This window comes from Physella acuta, unplaced genomic scaffold (genome assembly GCF_028476545.2).
Source record: "Physella acuta isolate Inbredline_101_S28 unplaced genomic scaffold, ASM2847654v3 ptg002011l, whole genome shotgun sequence".
In the NCBI taxonomy this organism is placed as follows: Eukaryota; Metazoa; Mollusca; class Gastropoda; family Physidae; genus Physella; species Physella acuta.
This window is the reverse complement of record NW_026733516.1, coordinates 72924-96444: the sequence shown is the minus strand read 5'-3', so window position 1 is coordinate 96444 and position 23521 is coordinate 72924. Positions and strand designations below refer to the sequence as shown.

Genomic DNA, 23521 nt, shown 5'->3' with positions numbered 1-23521 from the left:
TAGTGAGTTTTAGAGTGTATTAACTACACATGTTTTAGCGAGTTATAGAGGGCTTTAAATACACATGTTTTAGCGAGTTTTAGAGGGCACAAGCTACTGAAAAGAAAAAAGTAATAAAGATACAAATAAAGATAGCAAAAAAGGAAGGTTTTAGAAAAGGACAAAGGTTGATCTAAAAGACGCAATATGGTTATGCATAGGAATTGACTAAAAGGTCTAAACGACAACTACACGGCAACGAGTCAAAACTAGCAGGGATTTTTTTTTTTTAAAACGGGGTGGGGGTCAGAACGTCATTGATATGATGCAGAAAATTGGTTGGCGTCAAGATAGAACAAATGACGGGGTCGGAACATCACTGAAGGAAGGGGGGTCAGGACAACACTTACGGAGTGGGGGTCAGGAAATCAATGAAGGATGGGTGGGGTAAGGACATCACTGACGGGAATAAGGACATTACAGACAGGGGGTCAGGACATCACTGATGAAGGTCAGGACATAACTAAAAGGGGTCAGAACAAGCGACATGGAACAAGACACATCAGACAGGCACACGAACAAAAAAAAAACAACAACAGATACATCCCCCATCAACGTGTGAGTTCCATCAACCCCCCCCCCCCCCCCCCGATCATTTTTTGTATCCCCTAATTGACACAGGTAAGTCTCTCACCTGTCGGTCCCTCTGATTAAATGGCAGACTCAACCAGGGCGCTGACTGGGTCGACTCCGTGTAGCCCTCGATATCCTTATCCCAGCTAACCTGCACTATCTCCAGGTGATCTTTGCTCGCCGTGCTACCATCTTTCAGCGACTCGTAGAAACTGAAAACAACAGGTCCTGATTAGCCGAGTCTAATTATAGCTGAGGCTGTTGGTATTTTTCAGGATAGATTTGTCAGGGTTTGATATCTGTCAGGTTTTATTTGTCAGTGTATACCTTTCAGGGTTTTAATTTTTCATATTATAATCCTAGTTTTGTTATGTATTTAGATCAGTGGTTCTTAACCTTTTTGGAGGTACCGAACCCCACCCGTTTTATATGCGCATTCACCCAACCCCTTTAATAACTCCTTCGACCATACCGACAAAATCTGATCGTGAATCAAATGAGTCGGGCGTGTGTCTTGACCGAAAGACCCGAGACGAACTCGCGGAACCCCTGGGGTTCGATCGACCACAGTTTAAGAACCACTGATTTAGATGTTCTGGGCAAATGTACTTGTTGGATGTGATAATTGTGTATGAGTCTGTTTTTTGTCTTGATTTGATACTTCAGGCGGAATATTGATATTTTATTTTTACAAAAATTTGATATTGTTTGGCAAATGTTAAACCGTTTGGAAAATGTTGAATTTATATCTAACACAGAATTTGTTTTGTTTTGTTAAGGATTGCTATATTTTTTATGTATAACCATTTCATTTTTTTTAAGGCCTACCAAAATCTAGTACCCTGTAATGACGTAGTGGTTGATCCATTTACCGCGTGAAGCATTAATAACCGAATAGCAAAAAAAAAAAAAAAAAAAACTTGCTGATAAACATATTTGTTGACTGCTCGGCAACCAAAGTTTGATACGTCAAATTAACAAGATTAATACGGCACTCCACAAAGATAAGCGACGGCAGCGGTCTAACAAAAACAGCCGTAAAACACAATCATTGGAAAAGGTACAAACATTGGCCCCTAAATCTTTGCCTTTTTTCCTGGATACATAAGATAAGCCGCCAAAACTTTTAACGCTAATCCCCGGCTTAATCCACAGGACACACGAGGCAAAGTGGTTATTTTTAGCAACCAGATGCATGCGCATACAGGTTCAGTCGAAAGTCAAGTGACAGAACGGTGTCGTCGACTTGAGGTTAAGAAACCGCCCAATCAGAATAAGTGAAGTCTTTTGTTCTAAAAATAGAGTAGCTAGAAGTGAAAACACCGTGATTGCGTCACTTTCTTGCACAGCTAAGCCAAAAATTATTAATTTATTTTAGCCTACCTAACCAAAGCGAACCTGACCCCCATCCACGGCTATCGGGCTCCCAATACACTATCCTAAAGCAACATCTGAGATTGAACCTAGACAGTTGTTATGTTGACCAAATAGATTAAGTAGCGGATGCTAACAGGAATCGTCCATATGTGACATAACATTATCAAGTCGTTTTTAAGACGACTCACACACATATATAATCAAACAGACACCTTTATGAACGTAAAGCAGGGACATGTTATACTTCACACCGATACAACACACATACACTCTCCCACACACACACCCTCACGTACCTGCTGAGTGTGGGGGTGAACATCCTACACGGTGGCGACCAGTTGGCCGAGAAATAAAGCCCAAGCACCCTCTCCTTCCCACACAGTGACCACACACACACCCTCACACACACACCCTCATACACACACCTCACACCCACACACACCCTCACACACACCCACCTACCTGCTGAGTGTGGGAGTAAACATCCTACACGGTGGAGACAAGTTGGCCGAGAAATAAAGCCCAAGTACCCTCTCCTTCCCACACAGTGACCACACACACACCCTCACACACACACCCTCCCACACACACCCTCACACACACCCTCCCACACACACCCTCCCACACACCCTCACACACACACACCTTACACACACACCTTACACACACCCTCACACACACACCCTCACACACACACCCTCACACACACACCCTCACACACACACACACACACCCACACGTACCTGCTGAGTGTGGGAGTAAACATCCTACACGGTGGAGACCAGTTGGCCGAGAAATAAAGCCCGAGTACCCTCTCCTTCCCACACAGTGACCTCACAGGAACAGGCTGACCACTGGACCGGGTCACCGTCTCTCCCAGCAGAGATTCCAGAGTGTGTGCCATGGTCTGGGAACTGACCCCGAGTTCACTGGTCAGAAAGTTGAATCAATCCTGAAAAACAAAGGCGACAAGTTAGAGATACGAGTGGTGGGTCGAAATCTTGAGAGATGCAGAGGCGTAGCGAATGGGGGGGGGGGCAGGGGGGTACATATGTCCCCGGGCGCAGACCTTAGGGGGCGCCAAAATGGGTTGTAAAAACAAATTAAATTGTTATTTTAGCTGCATTTTTGCATTTTAAATAGTTTGAAAGGGGGGGGTTGCAAATCGAAAGATTGAAGGGGGTGTGCAAATTGAAAATTTGCTCCCGAGGGGCGCCAAATTGAAAGTTTGTCCCCGGGCGCCGGGAAGTGTCGCTACGTGTCTGAGGAGATGTTACAAAGCTTACATCCGTAACTATAGGTCAATATTTAGGTCTATTTATAGACATAAACCTTATTATAGAATGCATTTAATTTATATTCTAAGAATAATTCTCCCTTTAGAAATATTCTTTTATTTAATATAGCAATAAAGTTTACCAAATATGTATTAGCTAGATGGGTTATAAGATTATAAGTTTTATGATTGGTAGAGAAGGAGGGTGAAGCTAATTAGCAAAGAGCGTTAACAACAAATAAATGATGGTTACATAATTCTCACAACCAAGTCACATAGTGTGATAGTGCTATTTTGCTCCCTCGCTATCAGACTACGAGAGTGGGCGTCTCCCTGGTCCGTCCGCTCAACGACTATTGCGACCTAGAGCTGACGTGGACAGTACTCAGTGGAGTCACATATCCCGGTCATCCCCCCCCCCCCCCACACCTTTCCATATGAATTATCCAAATATACATATAATTATGACTCCTCCCCTGGTCCAATAAAATACCACAGTAGTAAATACCTCCTTGTCCATTACCCCCCGGTCATTTAGATATGGAGGTACCGATAGGATAAGCTGACGATAGGGATATGATTTGGTTAAGGATATCGGCATGGTTAGTATAGGGAAATGGATATGGAGGTTATGGATATCGATAGTATAGGGATAAGCAGCATGATAATGTACAGGGAGAATATGTCTAAATATGTGGTTATTACCGGGAGGGGTGGAAATAAGCATGAGGGGTGTAATGGTCGGGGGGAGGGGGGTAATGTCATAGGCCCCGTGGCGCCAGGCCTATGTGTGAACACTCCGGCAGGTATTGCTGAATGGAAGAAATTCCTAGTTTGTACCTTTATAGCGATACACCTGTTTACTGCTCGAGTTCACGATACTCTGTCATAAAATATCAACAAAGAAAACCGTCAAGTTTTTAAGTTCAGTCGCAAGTCGTGGGCTGTCTGGGATACACATGAGGCCCGGATTTTGTTGCCATTCAAACGGTTGGAGAGACAAGGGGTTGGGTCTTAATCCACCCTTACCCCCCTTAGAATACAACCCATTAGTACCTGCGTACCTTACGTCGCAGTTCCCCGAACTTTGTTGGGTACCTAATGCCCTCCCCCCCCCCCCCCTCAATCCCCGCGCCACCTAGCTTTTGTTAGACATCAGTACTCAATGGAGAAATAGTGCAAAGAAGGACATTTCATATAAACTCTACTTCCTCAGTTCTAGCAAATACAGACTCTCTTGTCTACTATTAGTTCCCATATAAACTATTAGTTCCCATATAAAATATTAGTTCCCATATCAACTATTAGTTCCCATATAAACTAATAGTTCCCATATAAACTCTTAGTTCCCATATAAAGTATTAGTTCCCATATCAACAAATATGTCTAATACCAACTGTTGGTTCCCTTATGTGTAACTGACTTTATCTACCCCAGACTGTGTGGAGCACACCACGTATACGACACCAGGTTATTACATTTCTGCACACGTCATGTAGAGAGCTGGGCTGCTAACCCGTAAGTCTCGAGTTCGAATCCGGGTTCAAGTCAGTAGACCGTCCCTGAGTCCACCCAACTCTGATGGGTACCTAACTCACGTTAGGGAAAGTAAAGGCGGCTGGGCATTGTGCTGACCACACTATCTCTTCATATGCCGAGGTTACAGAAACAAGTGAACTCTACTTCACTTGCCCCTATAGACCGTCAGGTTTGAAAGGGAAACTTTATTTTACACGTCATGTTTTGATGTGTACCCAACACACACCCGTCTCCACATTCTCACATGACAATCCCACACATTCTCACACATTTCACACACACCATTCTCACACGACAATCCCACACGACATTTCCCACATATTCCCCACATTCCCCCACATTCTCACACGACAATCACATACATTTCCCACATATTCCCCACACATTCTCACACGACAATCCCACACATTTCCCACACGTTCTCACTCAACCATCCAACTCCCGACCGTCACACAGAACATGCAATAAAACTTCAAACGAGGCTTTTAATTTTCTTTCATTCTTCCAATAAACATAAAATTAAATAAAAATCCCCCCCCCCCCCCCATAGACGTTAAGTCTAGCGTTGAATCTAGTATTTTTCTTCCTTCAAAAGGGCAAGCAAAGTCTCCATTATCTCCCCTTTCCGCGAAATCCCCCCCCCCCCCCTGACTTCACGGGTGGCCTAATACGGATCCTGATTTTAAAATTCGCGAGTACGGTACGTCCGTAGAATCAAACTCGAGATATTATCGGGGTGGAGATTTATCGCGGGGTCCCGGAGCTTTTCAACCCTCGGATGGGCTAATTGTTTTGACCTTTGACCCGGTGTGTTCAGCGTCCGTGGGCCGGGGGGGGGGGGGGGGGGGGGTAAAAGGCAGGTGGGTTGTGGCGCTAACTTTAACTATTACGGTTGGAAACGACAAATGTGCAGGGATAATTGTACAAAGGTTGAGATTTGTGTATCAGCGTAGGAAACTTGGTGGTGGTGGTGGTGGGATGTGGTCACGCCTATGGCGAGCTCTGTGTAGCCAGTGGTCATCTAACTTCGATCTGGTGGGTGAGAATAACAAGTGGTCTTCTTAATTGGAGGGGGGGGGGGCGAGTTAAGGACCAGTGGTCATCTTAATTTGCGGGTTGGAGGGAGGGGGGAGAGAACGAGTTCTTAAATAGTGGTCGTTTTTACTTCAAGGGTTGGGGGAGGGGTGAGTTAACCACCTGTGGTCACCTTACTTCAAGGGTTTGTGGGTAAAAACTGAAGAAAAAGTAGACATCGATCAGGCCGTTTGTTTGCCAGATGTTTGAGTGTCAGACACAGGTAAATATCGGCATGTTACCTGTAGTAGACACACAGGTAAATATCGGCATGTTACCTGTAGCTTTAACACAGGTAAATATCGGCATGTTACCTGTAGCAGTAACACAGGTAAATATCGGCATGTTACCTGTAGCAGTAACACAGGTAAATATCGGCATGTTACCTGTAGCAGTAACACAGGTAAATATCGGCATGTTACCTGTAGCAGTAACACAGGTAAATATCGGCATGTTACCCGTAGCAGTAACACAGGTAAATATCGGCATGTTACCTGTAGCAGTAACACAGGTAAATATCGGCATGTTACCTGTAGAAGACACACAGGTGCGTCATGTTACCTGTAGCAGTAACACAGGTAAATAGCATGTTACCTGTAGCAGTAGCACAGGTAAATATCGGCATGTTACCTGTAGCAGTAACACAGGTAAATATCGGCATGTTACTTGTAGCAGTAACACAGGTAAATATCGGCATGTTACCTGTAGCAGTAACACAGGTAAATATCGGCATGTTACCTGTAGTAGTTACACAGGTAAATATTGGCATGTTACTTGTAGCTTTAACACAGGTAAATACTGGCATGTTACCTGTAGCAGACACAGGTAAACATCGGCATGTTACCTGTAGCTTTAACACAGGTAAATACTGGCATGTTACCTGTAGCTTTAACACAGGTAAACATAGGCATGTTACCTGGGTCAGACACAGGTAAATATTGGCATGTTACCTGTAGCTTTAACACAGGTAAATACTGGCATGTTACCTGTAGCAGACACAGGTAAACATCGGCATGTTACCTGTAGCTTGAACACAGGTAAATACTGGCATGTTACCTGTTGGCACTGTTACATGCTCGCATTGTTGGTCTGCAGCCGCGAGCTTTATTTGTTGTGTGAAAACTGGGGATTGGGGGGGGGGGGCTCAAATACAGACCGACTCAGCTAAAATAGAGACAGTGTGTTTCGACAAAACCAACGCGCCATTTATTGTAAAACCGCAGGTGGTTTGTTTTTAAAACAAAATATAAAATGCTGTGTTTTAACCTTTAACAATACTTAACACTCGGTAGTCGTACTAACACTGGACGCTTTTGAACACAAGTGCGTAATGTTGTTAACAGACTTGTAATATTATTCATGGTGTGGTCGGGTGGTAGTGCGTCTGGCTGCTGGCCCGAAGGTCTAGAGTTCGGATCTCGGTTCGGACTTATGACCTGTAGGACGATCCTGAGTCCACAGAACTCTGATTGACTTACATTGTGGAGAGTAAAAACGGCTGGGCATAGTTCTGACCGCACCACCCCATAAGCCGAGGTAAAGAAAACATGAACTAACTTCATCAATGGATAGCTAGCTCTAAACTAAAGAGGAACGTATCTTTATTACCTCAACACTATTTCTCATACAAAGCCAGTATTATGGCACTACATGACACTGTTAGAAATTAAGCACCTAACTAGTATCGTGATAGAGCACTAAAGTAGATCGATCTTGACTAGGACATAAAATAATTAAATTAATCAATACCAGCTTATCGCTCTAAATCAGAACCTTTATCTAAACCTTAAACTAGGCACACAAGCTAAAATTATTGTAACAATCTGCACAACGTTTAACTAATTTAAGGAATAGGATTAAGCGTATTCATAAACAAAGCAGTCAAATCTATTAAGTTTCCTTATGAAAACATTAGGATGAAGGGAGATTTGCACAGGTAGCTCGGGACTGAAGTTTAAGTAATCCCCGCCCGCAATACGACGCAGCCCACTAAAACAAAGCGTCTTTATTTAATGCTAAAACAAACATTTCCTATCGCTTCAAACTTTTCTTTGCTCCGGACGTGACATGAGGGGGGGGGGGGGGGGGGGGGTGAGGGGGGGGGGGGTGAGGGGGGGGGGTGAGGGGGGGGGGGTAAGGGTGGGGGGGGAGTGGTGTTTGGTCTAAGCTAGACAGATATAGCGGTGACAATCGTGTGTTTTTGACTGTGTACGTTGTAAATGGGGGTCTTGAGTGGAGGTGAAAAAAAAAGACCCCTCTGTCTGTTTTGAAGACATCATGATAACATTCTGCTGCGCAAAATTGAGTTGAACTTGAACGATATGCATTCAAAGCTTGGTTTTGTTATGTTCAATTATAATGTAAACAATAACACTAAAATGTTAAATTTAGAAGGGTAGGGTATTAGGTTTACATGTAAATCCCGCTGAACAGTCTTACATCCATTATTTTAAAAAAAATCAATTGGGCAGATGAAGTGGAGTTCATATGTATCTTGACCTTGGCATACGAAGGGATAATGTAGTCAGCACTATGCCCAGCCGCCTTTACTTTCCCTAACATGGGTTAGGTACCCACAAGAGCTGGGTGGACTCAGGGACGCTCTAATGACTTTGACCAGGATTCGAACTCAAGACTTTCGGATTAGCAGTCTAGCGCTCTACCGATCGTACCAGCAATAGGTGGGTACGGCTAACCGGTAAGAAGAACCTCCAACACAAAGCCCTGGACTAGATAAACGGCGGTTAACGCGTGACCGGTATCGATACTACACCATATCGTCGATAGCGATACTCACTAATCGCGATATTTCTGTGTAAATTATTCCTAGCCGCACATTGGTACGGCTAAACCAATTGTGTAATGAGATATTCCAGCTACTTCAGATTGACTGCAAAGTGAATACTATGGGGGAAAGGGGGGGGGGGGTTAAGACAATAACGTGGTACGGCTAAACCAATTGTGTACTGGGATATTCCAGCTACTTCAGATTGACTGCAAAGTAGGAGATATAGTGGATACTATGGGTGAAAGGGGGTTAAGACGGGAGACTTAATTAGGCTAATTGGTAGTGATATATTATAGCCAAGCGCTCGCTACCGCTAGAATGTCAATGATATCCATAAGCAGATGGTTGAACCACAAGACTAATCATAACCATGCGGTACCATTCGACTAACCTTAACCATCCACTGCCAACGACGAAGCAAAACGACTAAGCCTAATCATCCACTGTCATCGACAAAGCCACAAGACTAACCCTAACCAAAGTGTCAGAATATAATCCTAAAATCTACAATCAAACTACAAATTGTAAAGTACCGTGTGATGTGGTAGTGCAGTAATGGTAATGTCATGATCCTTTAGCCCCTACATAAATTATTAAATAAAATAAAACTAACTACTACTAGTGCTAACTAAATGACAAAAACCTACAGGTATTTGGAATTCTGTAGCAAAAATAACTGATTTGAAATTAAAAATTAATTAGTAGGCCTAATAGGCCTAGATCTATAGCCAAGCCTAATAATAATTAGTCATTAGACCTAAAGACTAAAGGTAATTTAACTAATTTAGGCCTATCTGTAGTAAGTTATTAATTAATAATTAATTAAGCTCCAATAACAATAGACTAGGTCTATTAATATTCAGTTACAGGTAGATCTAGTAAAGTTAGTTAGCCCTACCTTGCCACCTAGCATAGAATATTTCAAATTTCTTACCTGCTTTCTAAATACAGATTTTTATCCCCCGGATATTATAACGGATCATATAGCAATCATGCGGATTCCACACGCGATATCCTTCCGCCTCCTACACCAACCTTACAACAACTGAAAAATTTGTATAGGCCCCCTATGGCCTAAGGTGAATTATGAAGTCTCACTCCAGGCCCTAGCACAGCATGGAGTGGGGAGAATAACCGAAATATCACAGCAAGCCGCACACAATTATCCCAATCATAAACATCCACTGACTAGAAATCTAAACACAGGTAACTCAGCGTATGAGAGAAAGAGAAAAAAATGTATGTATGCGTCCAGAAAGTAGAGAGACCCGCGCGTCTGGGTAAAAATAAAAAAATAACAACAGACGAGTTTGCCCGCCAGCCGTCCAAAGCACGAGGGCTAGGTCGAGAACACAGCAGGAGGATTCAGTCGTACATAAACAGCCCTCGGGGCTGGCGGCGGCGAGAGGTGACACGGAAACACACTCGACTGGACGCGGTGAGCGCGCGAGGAGATGACAGTCAATGGAAGTCTAGACTAGTCGTGGGGTTAAACGGGCTAGGGGTGGCTGGGTCGCTAATCCACGCAGGTCGTAGAAAGCATAGTCGTGGGGGGGGGGGGGGGGGGTTTAGGGTGGCAGGGTCGCTAATCCACCGTGGGGACACTCATCATAGTCGGGGGTGGCTGGGTCTTTACTCCACTGTGACCACACTCAGTTGTGGGACGGGCTGGGTCGTTAACAGTGTTTTTTCCCCCTCCCCCCTCCACTGAACGAAATGGAATGTATATAGAAATATGCTTTTAACAGTGTCCGCCCTCCCCCCAGAAATTTTAGTCCTCTTCTCCACATAGATTCTGGATCTATAACCACACTCATAGTGCGCAATGAAAACACACCCTAATTATAAGCATCAGGTCTAAGTCCAAATAACACGATATTATTTTATGATTATAATACACTCTATATACATTGCTACCATTGTATTCACGGAATTAAAACGAATTATTAGAAAACAATGTGTTTATCTTACAATGTGAAGCACCGCTTACTATCAAATGCTATTAATGATTTCTTGTTTCCAAATATTTATCAATTTTGCCTCATTCAAGACAGTTTTGCCGCTTTCGTATTTGAAATATTTATTTTCCTGTTGAATAAACCACTAACGCAAATAAACAACCTCAATATGAGAACTTAACTGGCTACAACGTAAAGCTACATAGATCTACATAACATAGGCTAGATCTATATTCTATATTCTAGTTCATATTCAGTGTTTAACTATAAGTTATTATCTTAACACTACAGTAACACTGACCTTGAAAATTTCCTTTTCTAATAAGAAAAGAGACATCAGTTTCGGTTCAGATTTAAATAATTTCAAAGTAAACCAACGTTAACGTATAAATCGCTACTGGTCTAAATCTAAATTACCTCTTAAACACCGACTCCTAAATGTTACTAGGCTAGGAATAAAATTCTATCCTCGCACACAACCTGCAAATACACAGAGCACTGCATTATTTACCTAACAAATAACAATCCCAATGCAAAGAATGAAACTTGAGTGCATCCAATCAAAATTTAGATCACCGTAAACAATGGTGTATTTATAGAAACGGGGCTCTATTTTTTCTGCTCCCTTCCTCTGGCGGACCGTCAACTGTCGCTAGCAGGGCACTAACTGGACAGTGAGTGTGGCCGTCTGCTATTTTTTTTTAGCGCGAACAAATCTCTCTCACACACATTCAGTGGTCAGGTTCGATTATTTTTAGCCGAGAGAAAGAGAAAAAAAAAACACTTTAAGTGATGGGCGGAAAAAAAATCTTTTTATCACGTTTGAACTTCGATCAGCTTAATTCAACAAAAACAGGTTTATGAAACAATGTTACAGAAAATAATAAATAATATTGATTATACATGCTCTGGTTGGCAATAAAAGAGTAGTCGATTCCGTCCATGTGACGTCGCCAAACGAAGAGAGGCAGGAGACAAATAAAGTGTGTGTGGAGGGGGAGGGGGGGGGGAAGAGGCTAACTGCAGCGAGAATCTAATCTGACATGCGAAGCTTATGGCGGAGTCAATGAAATATTAATTACCCCACTCCGTCATGCGATGTATTCGATGCTCTGTGGGCCAATCGGGTTGTTTGATTTCAATGTTGTGGTGCTGGGGAAACCCCTTGATGTTACTATTAATAGAATGAATTTAAAAAAAAAACTTTCCGAAGAAAAGAAAAGGGCTGTGTTGGTGGATTTAGAAATTTGTTTACAGCTTCTTGAAATAAAAGATTTAATAAATATATTTTCGGGTTGGTACTTCTTCATTTTCAGGCAGTTTGGCATCGCAGTCATTTTTTTGCTTCACAATTTAGACAACAAGAACAAAGGTACGCAACTCGTCAGCAAGTAAATACAGCATTAGCCTCTATCTGTTCGACCAAACCCCTAAACTACCCGTTGGGTTTCTTTGTGAGCTGGCGAACATCCCAGCCACAATGGAAGACAGGCGGAGCACCGGGAATTACCGGACGTTGTCTCACGCCTCGACGAGCCCCATCTCAACGCCAACAAAGACAGTCATCTCTCAAGGCCGAACAGGTACAAATCCTTCCTCACCTGACAAAGGAGGAGACAGGCTTTCACTTCCACTAATTTACCCCCCCCCCCCTCCCACCTCCCTCTCACCTCACAATCCGAACCCGTCAGTTCGATTCTATAACAGTTCTCATATTCATCAACGTGTCGATTAGAGCTCATGAGGTAAAACAAATCTCACGAAAGCCTCAAATCTGGAGCTGTGAGTACCGCATGACAGCATCAGTACAGCTTTCAAATACAGCTATAGTAATACCTTTTAAATTTAGCTCTAATAATACATTTCAAATTCAGCTCTAATAATACATTTCAAATAGAATTGTAGTAATACCTTTCAAATACAAATACAACTCTAGTAATACCTTTCAAATAGAGTTCTTGCAATACCTTTTTAAACACAGGTCTATTAATACCTTTCAAATACAACTATTGTAATACAATTAAATTCAGCTCTAATAAAAATCTTTCAAATATAGATCTAGTATTGTATTTTACACATCTCAATACCTTTTAATACAGCTCTAGTAATACATTTCAAATACAGCTCTAGTAATACATTTCAAATACAGCTCTAGTAATACATTTCAAATACAGCTCTAGTAATACATTTCAAATACAGCTCTAATAAAAGCTTTCAAATACATCACAGCCTTTAAAGAGATGATTATAAGAGTTAACCTATTCATTATCTCCCTTTAATAAAAAAACCCGCTATTATCTCCCTTGCTCATGGTGACCTAACCGTCCATCATCGAGTGCCACTTGATTGGACAATTACTTTATGAAGATGTCACGTGACTGCTCAATCAAGGCTTCACTTGGATGAATTCCTAGCATAATATTTCTGTGAGCTTCCACGTACACGTACACGTACACGTACACGTACACGTACACGTACACGTACACGTACACGTACACGTACACGTACACGTACACGTACACGTACACGTACACGTACACGTACACGTACACGTACACGTACACGTACAACCCCTGTATGATCCAAAATGTCTTCAGTTTGTCTACCTAAGCAATGTAAATCATACACACTCTTCTCACACAGGTAAAGCAGACAAACTTATCAAACTACAGACAAGGGGTAAAATAAACTGTAGGGGCGCCACCTCTACTTTCTTAAGTAGGATTTGAATACAATTTATTGCCCGCGCCATAGATCAATAAACTTCGCCCTCGGCCCCACCCCCTCCTTACGAGGCCTGTAGGATGATCAAAGCGAATGCTGATAAATAAACCAACGAACCAGTTTCGAAATTAGTGGGTCGCTTTCAATTTTTTTTCGTTTCGTGCTAAATTTACCGAATTGGCTTTGTTGTGTGGGAACTAGCGTACATCAAATGACGTCATCAGTTTTTGTGTATTGTATTTTAATGAATGGTTTGAAAGAGTTCATAACATTTATTTGAAGACAAAGTGTGAGAAAATTTTGTAAATAAATAAACCGGGAGTGATCTCCCCTAAACTTTCTCGAATATTTTTATATAAAATAACAGGGGATGGGAACTCGGGCTATAGACATGATTTTTAATCCATTTTAAATACTTAAAGTTTTAAAAATAGAATAAAATCTCGTAGACAAATTAATTGCACACCAAGTGAACGCGAACAAAAAAGCGCATAATAGTGCGCAATATTATTAGTACTTTTAAAATTTACATTAGTTTTTTGAGAAATCGGAAGTAGCGTAAATAAGTACTTCCGGTCAACGAAAAATTCTCAAAATTTAACAGAAGGTAGAGAATTAGATCTTTTACTTACATATCAAATTTCATTTATCTATCTGAAATAGTACTCAAGTTATAGGCTTTTGAAAAATTCAAAGTAGAAAAAGTACCACTTCCGGTTATCCGAAATCGCTCAAAAGTTGATACGGATCTACGATTTTGATAAAATACTTGTATATGAAATTTCATCAACCTAGCTGTAACGGTACTCAAGTTATCGTGTTTACACACGGACACACACACACACACAGACACACAGACATACGGACAAGATTGCAAAATTATGTTTTTCCGTATCAGTGAGATGTAAAACGTCGAGATTTGCAAAAATCTCGATTTTTTTTTTTTGCACGATTACAAGACTTTCTCTATACTTCGTATATACGAGAAAGTAAAAAATAGCTGTAGGTGTTTTGAGGCAAGCGACGGCTATGAACATCCCTTAATTTAGTTTTAAACTTCTGTATGCTTAAAACCAAAAGGAAGACTATGGTTTAGGTTTAAGGTTAATGTTATTTTTCAAACAATATTACTAATATTATGAATTCATGGCTAGAGCTATAGTTAAGTTTATTAAGCTTATTTTTAATTTAGAACTAAGGGATAATACAGGGTCGGATTGTTAAAGTTTAGTTTAATGTTAGGTTATGTGGATTGTATCCGGGAAGTTTGTTATACAGTTCCAGACACATTAGCTTTAAGACATGGCATAGATCACTTGTGATCTCATCATAAGAAAGTCTCAACATAAGAAAGTTTATCGTAAGGGGATATTACAACGTACTAATAAGGACTGGTAGATGCTACTGTTTAACAGGACTACAACTTACAGATCACAGATCAAGGACCTTAGGTTAGGCTTAAAAATAAAATGATGTTAAGAGTGCAGGCCCTTGAATGTGTGGATAAAAATGGGGACAGCCCGATCATCCTCTAATAAATTATTGAAGTCACATCACTAATTAATCAGAGCTACCTTACAATTTCTGTCGGTCACCGCACATTTCCCACCCCACATATCCCACCCCACCCCACATATCCCACCCCACATATCCCACCCCACCCCACATATCCCACCCCACATATCCCAACCCACCCCACATATCCCACCCCACATATCCCACCCACGCCACATATCCCACCCCACCCCACAAATCCCACCCCACAAATCCCACAAATCCCACCCCACCCCACAAATCCCACCCCACCCCACAAATCCCACCCCACATATCCCACCCCACCCCACATATCCCACCCCACACATCCCCCCCACAAATCCCACCCCACCCCACATATCCCACATCACATTTCCCACCCCACCTCACATATCCCAACCCACCCCACATATCCCAACCCAACCCACATATCCCAACCCACCCCACATTTCCCACCCCACCTCACATATCCCAACCCACCCCACATATCCCAACCCACCCCACATATCCCAACCCACCCCACATATCCCAACCCACCCCACATATCCCAACCCACCCCACATTTCCCAACCCACCCCACATTTCCCACCCCACCCCACATATCCCAACCCACCCCACATATCCCAACCCACCCCACATTTCCCACCCCACCTCACATATCCCAACCCACCCCACATTTCCCAACCCACCCCACATTTCCCACCCCACCCCACATATCCCAACCCACCCCACATATCCCAACCCACCCCACATTTCCCACCCCACCTCACATATCCCAACCCACCCCACATATCCCAACCCACCCCACATATACCATCCCACATTTCCCCACCCACCCCACATTTCCCCACCCACCCTACATATCCCACCCCACCCCACATATCCCACTCCACCCCACATATTCCACCCCACATATCTCACCCCACCCCACATTTCCCACCCCACCCCACATTTCCCCACCCACCCCACATATCCCACCCACCCCACAAATCCCACCCCACCCCACATATCCCACCCCACATTTCCCATCCCACCCCACATATCCCAACCCACCCCACATATCCCACCCCACATTTCCCACCCCACCTCACATATCCCATCCCACCTCACATATCCCATCCCACCGCATTTTCCCAGCCCTAAATTAAGGAAAAGGGGAGATTATCCCCCACCCCTATATAAATGCAATCACCACTGGTCTAGTAGATGGACATTGGTCAATCAGGCGGACAGTGATTTATCTAACCAATAAACCTCCGCTTCTCCACCCAGCATCACTGGAATTCTCCAGAACCATTGAGGACACACAGAGGACATAACACATAAAATCTTTATACAATTGGAGCCAATGGAGGACAAAAACTCATATTAAAGGACCAATTACAGGACAAAACCTGTTCACTAATGATGAATGGATGACAAAACATGTTCACTAATTAAAAATAGAGGATAAAATATATTCACTAATTACACATGGATGACAAAACCTGTTCACTAATTACAAATGGATGACAAAATCTATTCACTAATTACAAATGGATGACAAAACCTTTTCACTAATTACAAATGGATGACAAAATCTATTCACTAATTACAAATGGATGACAAAATCTGTTCACTAATTACAAATGGATGACAAAATCTGTTCACTAATTACAAATGGATGACAAAATCTGTTCACTAATTACAAATGGATGACAAAACCTTTTCACTAATTACAAATGGATGACAAAATCTATTCACTAATTACAAATGGATGACAAAACCTTTTCACTAATTACAAATGGATGACAAAATCTATTCACTAATTACAAATGGATGACAAAACCTGTTCACTAATTACAAATGGATGACAAAATCTGTTCACTAATTACAAATGGATGACAAAACCTTTTCACTAATTACAAATGGATGACAAAACCTTTTCACTAATTACAAATGGATGACAAAACCTGTTCACTAATTACAAATGGATGACAAAATCTATTCACTAATTACAAATGGATGACAAAATCTGTTCACTAATGATGAATGGAGATCAAAAGGACCGATGTAGGACTCAACTTAGGACCAATGTAGGACATCGTCTGTCCTCCAGCCACTCGACTGAAGCCACCTAAAGCTCAGTCAACCAATGGAACTTTTCACGCATGGGTGAACTTTTTCAACCCTTGAACTCCTGCCCATTGTGTCAGGTCAAGAGTCAGAATCCCAGGGCTAAGAGCTAATCTGTTGAAAACTTTCTTTAAAATAAAAAAAACATTTTGTCTGCCGCGCCTATAGAAACTACAGTGAAATGTAGACGCCATCATTTTCTACTCCTTCCCTTCCTGTACAAAACGATGTTACAAATCAAAGAGCCACGACAATCTATTTTTAGAGCCAGGTGCAGGTATGTGACAATTTGATTAATTAAGATATGAAGGGGACCTTTTTATCCGTGTAAGATTCGGTGGACCGTGGTTGTATGGGCTATGAGCATCTGTGTGTTATCTGGTAGTGTAGGCAGCATCATTTAGACCAGCAACATTAGCCAAACAGAGAACATCAATTTTAGATAGTCGGTTATATAGTCAGAAAAATCGGGAACAGTCGGTAATAGTCGGCCATGGGAATACTCGGAAATAGACAATAGTCGGAAATAGTCGGAAATAGTCGGAAATAGTCGGGAACAGTCGGAGATATTCGCGAATGCCGACAGCAACGAGCCTAAAGAACCGAATAAATCACAACTGTATAATGTAAGAACTCACTTCAGTGGTAAGAAAAAAAGATTTTGAAGACTGGAATAAAAACTTGAAATTAAAACTTGCTTATCCTAACCCAAATCTTTACAGTTGACGTTTAGTGAGATGGGTATCGCCGTGATGGAGATACCCGCAAAACGTTAGGACTGTGTTGGGGTTTGAAATGTTTTCGTGGATCCAGTTTAGCCCGGGCTGTCTTAATACATAGGCACGATACACGTTATGGGGCTCCACAGTGACGGGGGTGGGGCTGACTTAGCCAGAGCTAGGGGCCCTTAAGTTATAGCTCCCACCCCTCCACCTAAATGTTATAACTAAAAGTTATTATTATAATTACCCCCCTCCCTCCCAAAAAAGTAGTAATAATTCACACACAATAATTTTCACTCCATCCCAAATCTAGCTCTGGTGCCCCTAGCTTACCTTCCTTACACATTTGACACAAACTCTTTCTCTCACCCAATGAAACGCTTAAATCTCGTGTATAGTTGTTTTTTCTCTCATCACATCGATCTTGTTGGCAGTTGAAAATTAAGTAAATAAATCTAGCTTTGTTTTCCTCCGCATTGGCCAGATCAATTATTCCTAGAGAACCCCCGCTACAGCTCTTTGTCCGGGGTGGGGCACCATTATACTGTTAAAGTGGGTCTAAGGGTAACACTACCATATATTCACTATCCTCTAATTACAATGAGGTTTTTGTTTGTTGGTCACTGATAGAAAAGTGATAGAACTAATTACTTTAAATGTATTGTTAACGATATATATATATATATATATATATATATATATATATATATATATATATATATATATATATATATATATATATATATATATACCAATACATATACGTTGAACGCGAATTTCTATTTGTATCCATTATGTGGTTCACCCTATTATGTCATTATATACCAATCGCTAAGCAAAACAAACATGCAATGTAGTGGATTTAAAAAAAAAAGTTCCTTTGACTCAACTATCTCGACGCTGACCAGTTTTAGTAAGCAGGTCACCTAGGCTAGATCTGACCTACTTTTGCAATCCTGAAAAGTATTCCAGGTATTTAACGACGGGATCAGATAACCTTCCCCCCCCCCCCCCCACACCGTCAGCTGTTTATCAGTCGGCCCGACCCCCCTAACGCCCGGAGGGTCAACATAAGCCGTTGTCCAGCGCCCCCTAGCGGTGTTTTATGACCCTTTCACCTGTAAGTAAAAACAGATCTATCATCCTCGATAAAGACTAGCGGGTCTAAAGTCCCAAGCTAATGTTGAACACAACAATCTTAGCACAGAGTTTCGCCAAAAGGTCTTCGTTGGATCAGCGAACTAATCACAAAACAGATCAGAACGTACAAAAAGTGGGGGGGGGGGGGGGGGATGAGAGGTTTCTATGCACTTCGCTCTTGATATAGCGTCTTTAATTAGATAATTGATGGCAGAATCTCGATGTTATCATTTTTTAAATGAGTAGTCCTTATCTTTGTTATCGACTTCAAATTCATTATCGTTTTTCTCGTTATCGTGGTCGTCGATGGCCAAGGGCGGTTTGTGTTTTAATGACCGACTTGATTCGAAGTTAAGATGACATATTGTACACATGACTTATTGAGATGATAACTTATTGAGATGATAACTTATTGAGGTGATGACTTATTGAGGTGATGACTTATTGAGGTGATGACTTATTGAGGTGGTGACTTATTGAGGTGATGACTTATTGAGGCGATGACTTATTGAGGGGATGACTTGGTGGGGTGATGACTTCTTGAGGTGATGACTTGGTGGGGTGATGACTTATTGAGGTGATGACTTATTGAGTTTTGACTTGTTCATATGATGACTAATTGGGCAACTGACAAAGTAAGCAGATCTTATTGGGCAAATGACATATTGAGTAGATGATTTAAAGAGCAAATGACATTAAGTCGATGACTTATTGGGCAAATGACATATCATGCAGATGAAATGTCAGACTCATTGGATCAATAACTTAGAAAATTGGTGACATCAAATTAAATGCGTGTTGATTAGAGAATGTTATAATCAGTCTATTGAATAATGACATACTAGACTAATGACTTAATTCATTAATGACTTATTGGACTTAGGTATTTTTGGATTAATGACTTAATTTGCTAATGACTTAATGGACTAAAAACCTTCTGGACTAATGCCATTTTAAACTAAAGACTTAAAGGACTAGGAATTACTGGACTTAGGAATGACTGGATTAATGACTTAATGGTTCAAGACATTCTAGACTAATGACTTAAAAGACTAATGAATTACTAGACTATTGACTAAATGGACAAATGGCTTATCCTGGTCTGATAACTTACTGGACTAATGACAATTGACGTAATAGACAGACAAACTATTGAGTTTACGGCGTAATGAAGTAATGTAATTAGAAAAATAATTAATTGCACTAAATGACGAACCGGATGAAATGAGCAAGGATTAGATATAATAACTCACGCGATTAAGTGGAAACCCTGCCGTGTAAAATTTAATTAGGCCTCATGGAGAAATATAAGATCAAGTTAATTAATTAAATCTACGTCAGCTGCGTCCATCAGCACAGTTTTGCTCACGTGTGCACGAGCTTTGCACGAGGGCTGTGAAGATTTACCGGCACACGTGCGCTAATCACGCGGGAAACGTTTCCCTTCAACTCGGTACAAATATATTCGGGTACAGTCCCCCCCCCCCCCTCCCCGAATTAATTTTTTGCCGGTGCGCGTGTGAAATTTCGGTAGCTGGAATATCCAAAAAAGTTTTATTTCGAAGTGGCGAATCGTGTCTGTAATAAGAATGTTTATCCTCCATTTTTTTAAACCTCATCACGTGATACGGGGGAGAACTGATTTGCGTATATTAGAAAAAAAACAGAAACGTTTTACGTTAAAAGGTAAATGCGATAGAGGGATTTTAATGTCAACAAACAGGACTAAGAGTACAAGTTAAGCTCAGGCAAACCCATGAGAAATACTCTTATACCTATGATTAAAATAATAGGTGAAGTAGAGTTCATTTGTTAATTTGTATATATTGTATATTGGGTCTGTATAGCGCATGTTTTGTCTAGATGCTTTGTTTTCACGGCTTGTTTTCTCAGAGAAAAACTGGTTCCCAGAGTTTCTTCCAGGCATCTCTTCGGGGGGGGGGGGGGCGAAGCCCCCCCGAAAATTTTTTACCGCCCCCCCGAACGAAATGAAATTTATATAATTTATATAGAAAATATATACTTTTAACAGTGTCCGCCCCCCCCGAAGAAAGTTTACCGCCCCCCCGAAGATTTCAAGTGCCCCCCCGGAGAAAAAAGTCTGGAAGAAACACTGCTGGTTCCTGTTAGATAGACACAGGGAAGTTAATCAAACTTAACCCGGGGATCGAACTCAACACCATCTGGTTTGTATGCTTAGCCTCTACTTATCGACCACACTGCCTCCATGTTAGACTTTTATCAGATTAGGCTAAAAACGTCCTATTGGCGTCAATCATGGTACAGTTTCGAACCCAGATCCTTCGGGGTTGATATCTCGCGTTCTTCCCCCCTCGACCAGAAAGATATAATTTAGACATTAACGATGAGCCCGAGGAGGGAGCGACTGCCGTCATTAAAACGTCACCCTCACCCCTAATCTACCTACCATCCGCAAACAAATCGCAGTAAGCATGGGTAAGCTGTTTTTCCATCTTTTGTTTAAGGTATGCGCGCGCCGTCAGCTCACGCGCCGCGAATCAGGTGATCACGTTCTGTGGAATGTTTGGCTAAACACGGATGAGACGAGGTTCCCCATTGGTTGTTTAACGAGAAATGTAAACAAAGATGTTACCGGACGTGAACGAGGGTTTAACTGTAAACACTTCTGAGTTCTGGAGTTTGTGTTTCTTGCAGGGGTTTCTCAGGGTAGGGGTCATGACCCAATTGGTACAGCATGGGTTGGGGTTATGGGGGTCGTTTGGTGTGTTTGTATAAGCTTTTACTTAGGTCCCATCGTGTGTCTTGTGTCTGTAAGTTTGTGGCAAATCTTGTAACTTGAATTTGACCTACTCCTAAGGCAGCCATTTTGTTAACACTTTCCAGAAACTTTCATCTCCAATAACAACGCAAGAATATCTATTTTTCAAATTTAATGAAATACTAAATTTCGACAGGCTATTTTTATTTTTTAAATTACTAAAAACTTGAAAATGTTAATTGTAATGCTCTGAGTAAAAAGATAATGTTTTATTTTTTATAAATTTACCATTGCTTTTAAAAGATTATATTACTGTAAAGATTGTTTTATTTATTTTACTACTTTTACTTTAGCCTACATTCGAATAAAAATAAATTAAGATTGGAGACTAGGTGTTTAGCGTGGCAAAAATCGACCATCTCATTCCTTCTTAGTAAAGGGCCATTTTATACATGATCTAGGGGTCGGCGTGGTCGAGTCGGTAATGCTCATGGTTGCTAAACCAAAAGAGTTCGAACCCTTGGGCAGATGAGGCTCGTTAGCCACTCTTCTACTCTAGGAGAGACAACTCCAAAATCAAACAACTGCTGCCGTGTAGTTTGTTCTTGGTTGAACAAAGGCTATGGAAGCAAATCCAAAAAGAAAAGCAGGCTGAAATCGGAGTCAATGGCCTCAATGGCGCATAACCAGTTAACACGTATCCTTAATTGGGATGGAGGCGTGGTCGAGTCGGCAAAAGCTCATGGTTGATAAATTCGAAAAAAGTCTCGAGTTCAAAACCCTCTGGCAGATAAGGCTCGATCCCCTCCAACACTAAGAATTAAGAACGAAGAAGAAGATACATGATATCTGCCAAAATGTTTTTATGAACACATGGGAATGTTGTATATTAGTGTTGATGTGTAAAATTAGTTTGAGACGACGCCTCTCCTTTCAACTCTCAAGGATATTGTCTAAAACAATTGATAGCATGACTACTCTTCATTGTTAGACAATCCTTCACCTTGAAAAAAAAAGGGCAGATTTTAATCTTCAAAGATTGATTGATTATTCATATAACGCTAAGTGTGCGTTTTTTTTTGTCATTGTTAATGCGAAACTACATTGACGTATAGCTCACAATGTTGATTTCACTTGGTCGTTATAGATACGAAACTAAAGTAGTCTATCTTTCCTTTTGCTGGTTTATACGGCCTCGTTTTGACAAATGGCTTGTTGTGATGATTATTGAAGTGTTGGGATGAGCAAGGGTGGTGTGTGTGGAGGGGGGGTGTCTTCCGTTTGTCAGGGGGAAGTGGGGGTCAAATGGGTGGGTGGATGAGCTCGTTGGTCATCACGTGACATTCACGGCGTACGCGAGCAGTGGGGCAGATTTAGAGAGAAGGATGGCCCCGGTCGGGAAATGGAGTGTGACGTAGAGGACGCTCGAGGGGGAGCAGGGTGGGGGTGTGGGGGGGGGGGGGGCAGGATACCGACATGGGTTGTGTACATGCACGAGCACACGGCTGTGGAGCATGTAGGTTAACTCACGGCTCACGTGCTAATAAAGTCTTCTTAAAACTATGTTCATGGTTATAAAAGGATATACAGTTTAAATATTTGTTGGCACAACGCTTATACAGACCACAGTATATATATATATATATATATATATATATATATATATATATATATATATATATATATATATATATATATATATATATACTTCGTGTGTGTGCCTATATATATATATATAACTCACATTCCCACACAACACATTCCCACACACTGCAAATTGGGCACGTTCGTTAGTACATGCATGTGAAATATGCATAAAATAAACTTGTAAACTACACGTATTGACTATATATATATATATATACATATATATATATATATATATATATATATATATATATATATATATATATATATATATAT

The 23521-nt window shown here is 41.4% G+C and overlaps 1 protein-coding gene across 1 annotated transcript; it reads right to left on the bottom strand.

The window, feature by feature from the left end:
* Positions 1-673: 673 nt before the first annotated feature.
* LOC131931708 (nucleoredoxin) lies at positions 674-2370 on the bottom strand (the record flags this gene model as incomplete). The annotated part of the gene is given in 2 exon segments (XM_059288538.1): positions 674-824; positions 2286-2370. Coding segments are annotated over 2 exon segments (174 nt in total), but the record flags the coding sequence as incomplete, so codon positions are not given.
* Positions 2371-23521: the final 21151 nt, after the last annotated feature.